Below are 13,775 nucleotides of genomic sequence, written 5' to 3' on the forward strand. Positions count from 1 at the left end.
AAACCAGTGTCACCTATTAAAGAAGTGCTGCAGCGGTAAAAGTACAGCTTATATCGGAGTTTTTAGATTCAGTCCGATAAAATCCGATATTCACTTTTTGGGCTAATATCGGACTGATTTCCGATATCAATATCGGATTGGGACATCCCTACTTCCATTCATCCATTTTTTAATGTTTGTCCTTTTTGTGGTCGCGTGGGGGCTAGAGCCTATCCCAGCTACATTCGGGCGGAAGGCGTGGTACACCCTGGACAAGACGCCACCTCATCACAGGGCCAACACAAATTCACACTCACATTCACACACTGGGGCTAATTTAGTGTTGCCAATCAACCTATCCCCAGGTGCATGTCTTTGGAGGTGGGAGGAAGCCGGACTACCCGGAGGGAACCCACGCAGTCACAGAGAGAAGACAAATAAAAGTGTATATCCTTCTAAATGGTTATTTGCATTATTATTTTGTATTATTATTACATTAGTGCTCAATTTGGTCACAAAATAATGCTAACAATAATATCCGGTAGTTTATCGGCAATAATTTGTGGGACAATAAATCACCCAGCAAAATGTTTTAACGGCCCCGGCTTAATCAGTTGTCTACCTGGTGATTATTGTATCTACCTGGTGTTTATGGTATCTACCTGGTGTATCTGGAACACTGAGACGAGAGCAGCTTGGAGATAGTCGGATTGAGGCCGCTTGGTGTAATAGATTTGAATGGGATGTTGTCTGCCTTCCAAGTACAGTACAGGTGACCTGTTGAAGTATTCAGAGAACAGGTCCACATCCATTGTAGCTGACATCACGATGACCTGAGCAGATTGAAGCACAAACATTTTGAGACAAATTTAAGCTAAATGAAATCCAATGAGAAACAGGTTTGATTTGGATTACCTTCAGAGGAATCTTATTAAGTTCTTTGCGCCTGCGCTGAGCTGTTTTAACCACTCCAAACAGCACATCTGTGTGCACGGTGCGCTCATGAGCTTCATCTAGGATTACTACTGTGTAATGCAGCAGTAAGGGGTCACTAATGGCCTCACGTAGGAGCATACCATCGGTCATAAACTTCAGCTTGGTCTCAGAGGAGGTGACATCCTCAAAACGCACGGAGTACCCCACCTGAAAAAATATAATGGACAATATCAGCAAACAGATATGACCGTGCCTTGTCACACTCAAAAAGTTATGGCCTGTTTTGAAGAAACTTCCAAGAAATGCCAGAAATTGAATAAGGAACAATTGGATTCGATTTTGATCTGCATCTTTTCTACTATATGACCTTAGGTTTACCCATTATTCTCCGCACTCAATATAGCAGAGAAATAGTAAAAAACACGGCGTAGAGAGGGACATTATATGCCGTCATTAGTAGAAGAGATAAACAATATAAGACTTTAAAAAAACACAATTTTTATATGGCAGGTATCTCTTTTGTGATCTGGTCCAAAAAGAACAGACTGTTGGTGCCACATTTTATCCGTAAGTAATAACTTCAGTAGACGTGATGTGGGACATAATGGTTTTGCTGACATACCAGCTTGCCAAGATGTGTCCTTTTCTCCTCTGCCACTCTTCCTGCCAGCGAGATAGCAGCCACTCGGCGGGGCTGAGTGACTGCAACGAGGCCCTGGCGTCCAATCCCTGCCTCATAGAGATACTGGGGGATTTGGGTGGTCTTTCCTGAGCCTGTTTCCCCTGACAATAAAAAAAAGTCTGATCAAAAAAGTGTCACGTCACACATTACATACACCCTTAGAAGTTTTGCTGTCGATTTTTTTTTAAATATTGTAAATGTGACAGTAAGCATTATCAATACAACCGCTTTTTACTAGACATTTTTCTACATCCTTCAGTGATTTCATTATTGAGCATTTATTGTGTTGATCATGATTACCATCACAATATAACATGACACACATTTTAGGCAAACACATATATCCAAACCTTTTTGTGAACAACCTGATATAAATAAATACAACAATATGAAACAATATCAACGAAACGTAAAACAATAAATTATTATTACTTATTACTTGGCCAAAATACAGTCAAAGTCCCCCAACTACAACTTATTCACTGACTTTGTAAACTATTTATTTGTGATAGGACGAAATGTGCCAAGGCTTCGAGGCGTGTGTGGAGTAATGGAGGGGGAGTTTTCGCAAAGCGCGTATTGAGGCTTGCTTAATGTAGGGAAAGAGACGGTTATAATGACTTGCAAAGTCCTGCTACCCGCTTGTACAACGTGACTGTTCGGGACGCAGTTCAGATTGTGCCGGAAGATTCGACAAGACAGAAACTGCCCAAACTACATTGAAAATGTGGGCTTTTGCTCAGTGGCCTTGTGGTTAGAGGGTCCACCCTGAGACTGGAAGTTGTGAGTTCAAACCCCAGCCGAGTCAAACTAAAGACTATAGAAAAATGGGACTTATTGCCTTCATGCTTGGCACTCAGCATCAAGGGTTGAAATTGGGGGTTAAATCACCAAATGATTCCTGAGCGCGGCCACCACTGCTGCTCACTGCTCCCCTCACCTCCCAGGGGGTGAACATAGGGATGGGTTAAATGCAGAAGATAATTTCACCACACCTAGTGTGTGTGTGACTATCCATGGGACTTTAACTTTAGAGAGTTGTGGCCAGCTCATAATTGGCTCAGTGGTTCTATGCCTCATGAGGCTTCATCTGACCATCACTATTTATACAATTTAACTATCAAATATATTATTTTTGTATTTTAAAGCCCACCCTAATGTCAAACAACTAATTTGCTAACATTATAAAGTATAATAATACATGTGTGCCATGTAATTATCATACATATCATTATCATATTTTAAAGTCCTCTTATTTTCCAAATGGTTTATTCACTGACTGTGAAAACTTTAGAATAAATACATGCAAAGTGATTATTACATACATCACTAACATTGTATCTTTTAAAGTCCCCTATGTCCAACAACGTATTCACTCACTGACTTTGCAAACTATGTAACATTTCTATATACAATGGATTTATCATTTATAATGAATCATTTATACCATTTAATACCATACAAAACAATATTAACTTTGTCACAAAATTAATAACGCAACTTAAAGACTGCGGTACAGTTAGAAATAGATTCGCACATTCAGAGATAGCTATAACACCTCAATAGCTCAAAAACCAAACATCTTTAAAGCACAAATAGTACTTTTTTGTGACCATAGTAGCGGAGACAATGAGCTACAAGTTAATTTTCAGCAATACAATCTGCAAGAATTTGTAGGAAACTGTTGTAAGCACAATACCAATGGGCGCATTTTGCAAAATTAATGTCAAATCAAATCAAATGTTTATCGGATTCATCACTATACAGTGTACATCCACGACCAAACTACTGACTAAACTACTACCATGTGTGGATTCAGGCTAGGTGGCCTATTTCAAGTTCCAGGTAACCCTACATTATTATATTTTATAAATAGTAAACCAAGTAGTGGTAGTAGTTTAGTCAGTAGTTCTGTCGTGGATGTAGACTGTATAGTGATGATTTCAATAAACATTTGATTTGACTTGAATTGATTTGATATTAAATTTGCAAAATGCGGGCGCGCCATTGGTATTGTGCTTACAACAAAACCGGTCAATGTGCTTTTTTCAACAGAAATGGGTCTATTGTCGTTTTTATTTTATTTATTTCGGATTGATTGAATGATTGAAACTTTTATTAGTAGATTGCACAGTACAGTAAATATTCCATACAATTGACCACTAAATGGTAACACCCGAATACGTTTTTCAACTTGTTTAAGTTGGAGTCCACGTTAATCAATCCATGGTAACATGGATGACGAAGTTATCCATCCATCCATCCATTTTCTACCGCTTGTTATTTACCTTCCAATCACAGTACAATGGTAAACAATTCTACTACTTGGGGACCGTCTACAAAGAGCAACCCCTGACAAGAAAATCCATACATTTATTGTAACCACAATACCAATGAGCGCAATAAAAAATTAAATTAAATATAAAAAAAATTAAACATTTAATGTCAAATCAAATCAAATCAAATCAAATCAAATGTTTATTGGATTCATCACTATACAGTGTACATCCACGACAGAACTACTGACTAAACTACTACCACAACTTGGTTTACTATTTATAAAATATAATAATGTAGGGTTACCTGGAACTTGAAATAGGCCACCCGGCCTGAATCCACACTTGGTAGTAGTTTAGTCAGTAGTTTAGTCGTGGATGTACACTGTATAGCAGGGGTCGGGAACCTTTTTGGCTGAGAGAGCCATGAAAGCCAAATATTTTAAAATGTATTTCCATGAGAGCCTTATATTATTTTTTTTAACACTGAAAACAACTAAATGCGTGCTTTTTTAAGTAACGTCAACATTTTTGGAGTACAATAACTCTCATATTCTTTTTAACAACATTTTTATTCTGAAGCTAACCAATAATAAATAGAATACTTCTTTCCATTGATGCGCCTTCTTGAACAGATGCGTTAGAAAACGAATGGATGGATTAAAATGCAGGAGAATGTTTTGTATTATGAACATTATTTTTAACTCTGATTACCAGTGGAAATATAAATTTCTTATTGTGTTAAGCAATGTCAGCGAAGATTAATCTGAGAGCCAGATGCATCCATCAAAAGAGCCACATCTGGCTCTAGAGCCATAGGTTCCCTATCCCTGCTGTATATTGAGGAATCCAATAACCATTTGATTTGATTTGACATTAAATTTGCAAAATGCGGTTGCACATTTTGCAAATTGCGCCCATTGGTATTGTGCTTACAACATTCCTACCGCTTGTCCCTTTCGGGGTCACTGGAGCCTATTTCACACATAATAAAAAATACAAATCTAAATTATTATACACTGTCAAGTCGCATTCACGTTTCAATTTTCAGTTATTGATTCAATAACTTCGAATGTGCGAATCTCTTTTTTTACTTTGCCAGACTAACAAAAAGTTATATGATCGAGATCCGACCACGCTCGTATGGACCCGATATCGATCCTATCCCTGTAATCGATCTGCTCACTACATTCAATAACAACAGTTCAAGTGGGAGCTTAGGTCCAGTACTTTTATGTTTACGATAATCATGAATGAACAAGATAAACATAGAACAGCACCACGCTAACAGTGTCATGTGATCGTGAGACTTTACCTATGAGAATAGCGTTGTGAAGTTGTCTCAGGTGGTGTAAAAGCTGATTTCGGGCTTGATAAATAGGAAGTTGTTTTCTTTGGTCTTCAATCGTCGTTGTTTTTGGTTTCCCAGGCAGCAACATACCAGCTTTCTGCTTGTCGAGGCGGAAGAAAACAGACGCCGGCTTAAATTTTTTAGCCGGAGGATGATCGGGTTCATTGGGCATGATCTAGAAGAGAAGCCTTCCTCAGAGTCCTGACTTTTTAATATATTACCCTGGATATGGCAAAATATGAAAGGTACTTTTCGTGATTATTCACGGTACGAGCAAGCACCAGCTAACAGTTAAAATGTCTCACGAGGTAAAAACTTCTTCTTCTTCTTCTTCTTTTGTTTTTATGGCGGTTGGCAAGCAACCTTCTGGTGTGCATTACCGCCACCTACTGTAATGGAGTGTGGACCGAGGTGGATCCCTACTCTATATTCTTTTACTTAACCCAGTGTTTTTTAAATATGTGTATATTGCTTTATATCCTATGTTTTCTGAATGCAATCCTAATATATCTCCCACTTCTAACCTAATATTTTCTTTTGCTAACTTATTTTCCAGTATTTCTCTTTCTCTATTATATTTCCTACATTGTATTAAGACATGGTCAACATTTTCTATCTGGTGGCAAAAATCACACAGCCCTGTAGTATGTTTGCCTATCAATTTTAGTGAACTATTTAGATATGTATGCCCTAATCTCATTCTAGTCATAATGTCTTCTTCCTTCCTATTTCTACCCCCTCCTCTCATTACACCTACTTTCCTCTGGACTTTGTAAAACTCTCTACCTTTTGTTTCCTTATTCCAATTATCCTGCCACTTTTTATTGTGTTCTATCTTAATTATGCTCTTCACTTCTTCTTTACTGTGCTTAATCTCCATGTTTACTTCTGTTTTAGTGGTTGCTTGTTTTGCGTATCTATCAGCTAACTCATTTCCCTCAACTCCTACATGAGCAGGAACCCAGAGAAATGTTACCACACCTCCCGCTTTATTTATTCTGTAGATTGCCTGAACTATTTCATAAACTATATCTAGTCTTGTTTCTGATGTTATGTTTTTTATGCTCGTCAATGCACTGCTGGAGTCCGAGCACACGACTACTTTCCTAGCTTTGTTTTCCTCTATCCAGTTAACTGCCATATAAATTGCTACCAATTCCCCCGTAAAAACAGATAGTTTATCACTAATTCTTTTATTCAACACTATATTTCTCTGTGGGATAACTGCAGCAGCTCCTACTTTACTATTTATAGTTTTTGATGCATCTGTGTATATCATAATATTATCAAAAAACATTTCCTCAATCCGTTGTTCTATTTGGTAACTATTTAAATGTCTATTCTTCAGTAACTGCATGTCTACCTTTGGGTTTTCATACATCCACGGTGGTATTGCAGGAATTGGTACTGTAGGGCTCACTTTAATATTGTCAATTTGTGTTTTTTTACATATATCTCCTATTATCCACCCAAAACTATTCATTTTTTTCTTCCCTTTTTCTTGGCAATTTATTAGCACTTGACGGGTTGGATGTCCTTGCTTGGATCCTTTTAAGTTTGCCCAATAAACTGCTGAGAGTTGATCTCTCCTCATGTCCAAAGGTTTTTCATTCATTTCTACTTGTAATGCTGCCACTGGAGTAGATTTAGTAGCTCCACAACATAATCTTAACGCCTGCGACTGGATCCGGTCTATTTTCTCAAGTAGAGTTTTTGAAGCAGATCGATAAATAATGCATCCGTAGTCGATAACAGACCGAATTAAAGTGATATATATTGTTTTCAATGTTAACCTATCAGCCCCCCAATCTTTACCCCTCAAAGCCCTCATTATATTTAACACCTTTTTACTTTTCTCCATTATCTTGCTGATGTGGGTTGACCAGTTAATATTTTTATCAAACCATATTCCTAAATATTTAAAAACTTGTACCTCTTCTATGTTTTCTCCATAGAGTTTTATTTGGAGCTTGTTTTGTATTTTCCTCTTCGTAAAATGTATGACTTTTGTCTTTCCAACAGAGAATCTTAAACCCCAAGCCGTCCCCCAGTCTTGAACATTATTTACCGCTTTTTGAATCTTCTTTTCTATATAATTTGTATTTCTACCTCTCTTCCACATCACTCCATCATCAGCAAACAATGCCACCTCCACTAACCCTTCCACTTCACTAAAAACTTCATTTATCATGATGGAAAATAGTACTGGACTTATTATACTCCCTTGTGGGGTCCCATTTTCCACTTTGTATTCTCTACTATATTCATTTTCTATCTTTACTAATAATGTTCTACTTGTTAAAAAGTCTTTTATCCATCTGTACATTCTTCCTCTAATCCCAATCCTATTTAGTTTCATCAGCAACCCCTGTTTCCACAACATATCATACGCTTTCTCTATGTCAAAAAATACCGCAATTATACTTTCTTTATTTATTTGTCCCTTTCTAATTTCCTCTTCCAGCTGCACTGCTGGGTCATTTGTGCTTCTTGCTTTGCGAAAACCACTTTGGTAGTTTTTTATAATTTCTTTTGACTCTAAATAATATATTAATCTTTCATTAATCATTTTTTCCATTACTTTGCCCAAATTTGAGGTCAATGCAATCGGCCTATAATTTCCTGCCTCTTCCGGATCTTTCCCTGGCTTGCATATTGGAATTATTACAGCTGTTTTCCACTCATCTGGTAATTTTCCTTCTTCATATATCCTATTATATAATTTCAAGACCACTTCTTTGCCGATGCTACCTAAATTTTTGATCATTTGATAACTCACCAGGTCTTTCCCTGCCGTCGTATTTTTAACTTTTTTTAAAATTCGAACCATTTCATCCAAAGAAAATGTCATATCCACAGTGTTGATAAAACTATTATCGTTGTCTTCCTTCATTTCCTCAATATTTACACTAATTGTTTCTTCTCTCTTTTGTTTTTCTACATTTTTCAAATTATCATTACTGTGCACTTTAACAAAGGTTTTTGCTAAAAGTTCTGCTTTTTCTTTATTTCCTACCACACTCCGCATTCCATCTTTCATCACATGATTTTTATGTTCTTTTCTGAGCCCTGACATTCTCTTGATCATTCCCCACACCTGGCTTAAAGGAGTAGTTCTATTTAGTGTTTCACAAAAAGTTCTCCAATGGTGTTTTCTTGTTTTTTTAATAACATACCTTACTCTAGCTTGATGCCTTTTATACTGGATCATGTCTTGGAAATTATGTGTTCTTCTCAATATTCTAAATGCTCTATTCCGTTCTTGTATTGCATCTGTGCACTCTTGTGTCCACCACGGCACTATCTTCCTTCTTCTCCCTATACTATTCCTTGGTATGCTCTGTTCGGCTGCTTCTATTATGCACTTTGTAATATCTGTATTTAATTGTTCAATATCTTGATTTATATCTACTTCCTTTAAAGTTATGTCGGTAATTTCCCTAAATTTCTCCCAGTCACCATGATTATACTTCCATCTTCCTTCTATCCTAGTGCTTTCTGTCCTATGATTTATGTTTATGTGAATGACGATTGGATAGTGATCACTTCCCATTGTGCTGTATTTATTTACTTCCCACTCCACCTTTCCTGCTAACCCTTGTGACACTAGTGTTAAATCTATTGCTGTTTCTTTACCCGTGACGACATCTAACCTTGTTCCCGACCCATCATTCACACACACCAGTTCTTTTTCCTCCAAAAGTGCTTCCAATGTATCCCCATTCCAGTCATCCCTTTCACCCCACATTGTGCTATGTGCATTAAAGTCACCACACCAAATAATATTGCCACTCCAGTGCTCCATTATTGTTTCTAGTTGGTGAATTTCTAATTTCTTGCATGGATTATAGAAGTTTAGTACTTTGTATCTTTCTTTATTATTCCATACTTCTACTCCTACTATCTCTAGTTCTTGTTTTACTTTTAATATTGAATAATGCATATCTTCCTTAATAAATATGGCACATCCTCCTCCTTGCCCATCATTCCTATCTTTACGTATCGTTATATATCCTTTTATTATAAAGTTTAATTTTGGCTTCAGCCATGTTTCTTGAATACATATTATATGTGGTTTATTTTTCATATTATTAATATATCCCTTTAATTCCTGTCCGTTTGCTATCAGACTTCTGGCATTCCACTGAACAATTAACATGGCGTTGGATTGTGGTAACATGACTCGGTCTCGTCTACTCTCTGTAGCTCACCTTGCACCTGTTCCCAGGATAATTCTTTTAAATTTAGAAACTTTGCTGCTGCTTTGACAATTATTTTGATTTTCTCAGTCTTGTTTCTAGCCTGTTCTGTACAATTTATTACATAAGCCAGGAATACAACTAGTTTATCCATGGAAATTCCTGTATTTGCTGCCTCTTGTTTTTTATTTCTTGAACTATTTTCACTTCTGTCCTGTTCTGCACTTTCTTGATTTCTTATTTTAACTGCCTCTGCATAAGTAATATTTCGTTCAACTCTGATTTGCTGTACTTCTGTTGCCTGTTTTCTTATGATGCAGCCCCCATACGCTGCTGTGTGATTCCCGCCACAATTACAACACTTGACCTGTTCATTTTCTCCACATTGTCCATATTCATGCTCTCCTCCACACCGTCCACATCTCATCTTAGCATGACACACACTAGCTATGTGCCCATAGCGTTGGCACTTGAAACAACGTACTGGGGGTGGCACGTAAGCTCTAACATAGAAGCTTAGATACCCAATCATGATTCTCTCTGGAAGGACCTCCTCTGCAAATTGCACTAGCACGGATTCGCTCTCAGTCTTTTCACCGTTCCTAAATGCCATCAATCTTTTCATCGTAGTGACAGTTCCTCCTTTTATTTCTCTTTTCAGATCATCTAAATTTTCTCCTCTTGGGATTCCTGTCACGACTCCTCTTGCCCCCTTCCGTTCTCCCACTTCGATTTTTTCCTTTATTATTTTGTTGCACAGTTTTTGCAATCGCATTGCTTTGTTCTTTTGCTCTCCATTTTTGCATTTAATCAACAGCCGTCCGTCCCTGAGCACCTTGGCTATCTCCACCTCTCCAATGTCCTTCTTTAATCCCTTAACCAGAGTCATCAAACTAATGTCATTCATATCTTGGTTTGATTTAAATGTATAAATTATCTTATATTCATCCATCATAACCCTTTTCCTCTTATCAACCTCTTCATCGTCTTCATGCACTCTTTTAGTACTCGCCTTTCCTTCACTCCCTCCTCTCCCCTTCTTTCCTCTCTCCCCTCTAGTCCTATCCATTTCCATACTATCCTCATACATCCCGTCACTATCCCCTTCCATCTCGATCCAGTCACAAAACAGCTTATGCTCAACCGCCAAAACAGATTTAGATACTCTCGCCGCCGCCAAATTCACTCCAAATGTTTGGTAGTTCCGCGTCTCTCCTCGTCTGTCCTTCCAGGTCACCACCCACTCGGTCAACCGGAATCACTTCTCAGCACCAAGCCGAGGTAAAAACTGTCGCAGGTCTTCGACGTCATTCACCATTCCGGCCTATCACTATTGACATCATGTCCATTAGACGCCATATCGGGTGCGGTGGGACAGGAAATACAGCCGCCATCTTGAGCCGGTCTTCTACTCCAGTGGTTCTCAAATGGGGGTATGCGTACCCCTGGGGGTACTTGAAGGTATGCCAAACGGTACGTGAGATTTTTTTTTTTTAATATTCTAAAAATAGCAATAATTTAACAAATATTTTATAAATATATTTATTGAATACAACTTCAACATGATTGGCAACACTAAATTGGCCCTTGTGAGTGTGAATGTTGTCTGTCTATCTGTGTTAGGCCCTACGATGAGGTAGCGACTTGTCCAGGGTGTACACCGCCTTCCGCCTGATTGTAGCTGAGATAGGCGCCAGCGCCCCCCGCGACCCCAAAAGGGAATAAGCGGTACAAAATGGATGGATGGATGGATACTTCGAGAAAATATGAATGTAAGTTCATAAACTGTGAAAAGAAATGCAACAATGCAATATTCAGTGTTGACAGCTAGATTTTTTGTGGACATGTTCCATAAATATTGATGTTAAAGATTTCTTTTTTTGTAAAGAAATGTTTAGAATTAAGTTTATGAATCCAGATGGATCTCTATTACAATCCCCAAAGAGGGCACTTTAAGTTGATGATTAATTCTATGTGTAGAAATCTTTATTTATATTTGAATCACTTGTTTAATTTTCAACAAGTTTTTAGTTATTTTTATATCTTTTTTCCAAATAGTTCAAGAAAGACCACTACAAATGAGCAATATTTTGCACAGTTATACAATTTAATAAATCAGAAACTGATGACATAGTGCTGTATATTACTTCTTTAGCTTTTTTTTTTCAACCAAAAATGCTTTGCTCTGACTAAGGGGTACTTGAATTTAAAAAATGTTCACAGGGGGTACATCACTGAAAAAAAGTTGAGAACCACTGTTCTAGTCCTCTGAGCAGCAGAAAGAAGAAGGAAGAACATGACCCCACCACAGCATTGTGCTTAATATTCTCGCACAAATTGGCGGAGGTGGAAAACAAGTCACGAGAGATTACTTTTCACAAGTAAGAGTGAGCATAACTGTTATGTTATTGTTTTAAATAACAAATCGTTGGATGTCTTCTAGAACTGTCTTTTAATAACAATAACATATAACCAACGCTTCTTCAACCCTCGTGCGTACAAGGTGTGTCTACATCTAATGAGTCCTGCTAGACACATACGATAATTGGGTCCTAGTTATTTGTAGACTATTACTACCACCATGTGGTAAAACACTATCATTACATCCCCCTTTCCAAGCTAAGCACACATTGCTAATACAATGTCATGTATTAAAGGGGAACATTATCACCAGACCTATATAAGCGTCAATATATACCTTGATGGTGCAGAAAAAGGCCATGTATTTTTTTAACCGATTTCCGAACTCTAAATGGGTGATTTTTGGCGAATTAAACGCCTTTCTTCCCTCACCGCTGGTATCGGGTTCTTTTGGCTCATAGGACTCCGGAGGCAGTGGACAGGCACCGACAGGCCAAGCGGTGTGCAGCTTCAGCGGTCGCGGAGGCAAAAACTCGGACATGGGAAGAGTTCGGGGAAGCCATGGAAAACGACTTCCGGACGGCTTCGAAGCGATTCTGGACCACCGTCCGCCGCCTCAGGAAGGGGAAGCAGTGCACTATCAACACCGTGTATGGTGCGGATGGTGTTCTGCTGACCTCGACTGCGGATGTTGTGGATAGGTGGAAGGAATACTTCGAATACCTCCTCAATCCCACCAACACGTCTTCCTATGAGGAAGCAGTGTCTGGGGAATCTGTGGTGGACTCTCCTATTTCTGGGGCTGAGGTCGCTGAGGTAGTTAAAAAGCTCCTCGGTGGCAAGGCCCCAGGGGTGGACGAGATCCAGCATCGCGTGGACATCGGGGGCGGTACCTCTGGATTGGCAGACCGGGGTGGTGGTTCCTCTCTTTAAGAAGGGGGACCGGAGGGTGTGTTCCAACTATCGTGGGATCACACTCCTCAGCCTTCCCGGTAAGGTTTATTCAGGTGTACTGGAGAGGAGGCTACGTCGGATAGTCGAACCTCGGATTCAGGAGGAACAGTGTGGTTTTCGTCCTGGTCGTGGAACTGTGGACCAGCTCTATACTCTCGGCAGGGTTCTTGAGGGTGCATGGGAGTTTGCTCAACCAGTCTACATGTGCTTTGTGGACTTGGAGAAGGCATTCGACCGTGTCCCTCGGGAAGTCCTGTGGGGAGTGCTCAGAGAGTATGGGGTATCGGACTGTCTTATTGTGGCGGTCCGTTCCCTGTACGATCAGTGCCAGAGCTTGGTCCGCATTGCCGGCAGTAAGTCGAACACATTTCCAGTGAGGGTTGGACTCCGCCAAGGCTGTCCTTTGTCACCGATTCTGTTCATAACTTTTATGGACAGAATTTCTAGGCGCAGTCAAGGCGTTGAGGGGTTCCGGTTTGGTAACCGCAGGATTAGGTCTCTGCTTTTTGCAGATGATGTGGTCCTGATGGCTTCATCTGACCGGGATCTTCAGCTCTCGCTGGATCGGTTCGCAGCCGAGTGTGAAGCGACCGGAATGAGAATCAGCACCTCCAAGTCCGAGTCCATTGTTCTCGCCCGGAAAAGGGTGGAGTGCCATCTCCGGGTTGGGGAGGAGACCCTGCCCCAAGTGGAGGAGTTCAAGTACCTAGGAGTCTTGTTCACGAGTGAGGGAAGAGTGGATCGTCAGATCGACAGGCGGATCGGTGCGGCGTCTTCAGTAATGCGGACGTTGTACCGATCCGTTGTGTTGAAGAAGGAGCTGAGCCGGAAGGCAAGGCTCTCAATTTACCGGTCGATCTACGTTCCCATCCTCACCTATGGTCATGAGCTTTGGGTCATGACCGAAAGGATAAGATCACGGGTACAAGCGGCCGAAATGAGTTTCCTCCGCCGTGTGGCGGGGCTCTCCCTTAGAGATAGGGTGAGAAGCTCTGCCATCCGGGAGGAACTCAAAGTAAAGCCGCTGCTCCTTCACA

At 39.7% G+C, this 13,775-nt stretch overlaps 1 protein-coding gene and 1 long non-coding RNA gene across 4 annotated transcripts in view; one reads left to right on the forward strand and one right to left on the reverse strand.

The window, feature by feature from the left end:
* Positions 1-5,545, reverse strand: part of dhx33 (DEAH (Asp-Glu-Ala-His) box polypeptide 33) — a 31,377-nt gene extending 25,832 nt beyond the window's left edge. For 2 of the 3 annotated variants that reach the window (XM_061898267.1, XM_061898268.1), the window contains exons 1-4: positions 5,189-5,545; positions 1,538-1,698; positions 895-1,122; positions 642-812 (exon numbers count right to left, since the gene is read on the reverse strand). In XM_061898267.1, coding sequence (XP_061754251.1) covers positions 642-812; positions 895-1,122; positions 1,538-1,698; positions 5,189-5,396 — 768 coding nt within the window. In that variant the 5' untranslated portion in view covers positions 5,397-5,545. The remainder of the gene's footprint in view (positions 1-641; positions 813-894; positions 1,123-1,537; positions 1,699-5,188) is intronic. The other variant, XM_061898266.1, reaches the window with a different exon arrangement.
* A 5,166-nt stretch (positions 5,546-10,711) lies between these two features.
* LOC133551506 (uncharacterized) lies at positions 10,712-11,767 on the forward strand. Its single transcript, XR_009806520.1, has 3 exons — positions 10,712-10,896; positions 11,047-11,195; positions 11,647-11,767. It is a non-coding gene; the product is annotated as an uncharacterized LOC133551506 (long non-coding RNA).
* Positions 11,768-13,775: the final 2,008 nt, after the last annotated feature.

The sequence above is a fragment of the Nerophis ophidion genome, linkage group LG04, assembly GCF_033978795.1.
Source record: "Nerophis ophidion isolate RoL-2023_Sa linkage group LG04, RoL_Noph_v1.0, whole genome shotgun sequence".
In the NCBI taxonomy this organism is placed as follows: Eukaryota; Metazoa; Chordata; class Actinopteri; order Syngnathiformes; family Syngnathidae; genus Nerophis; species Nerophis ophidion.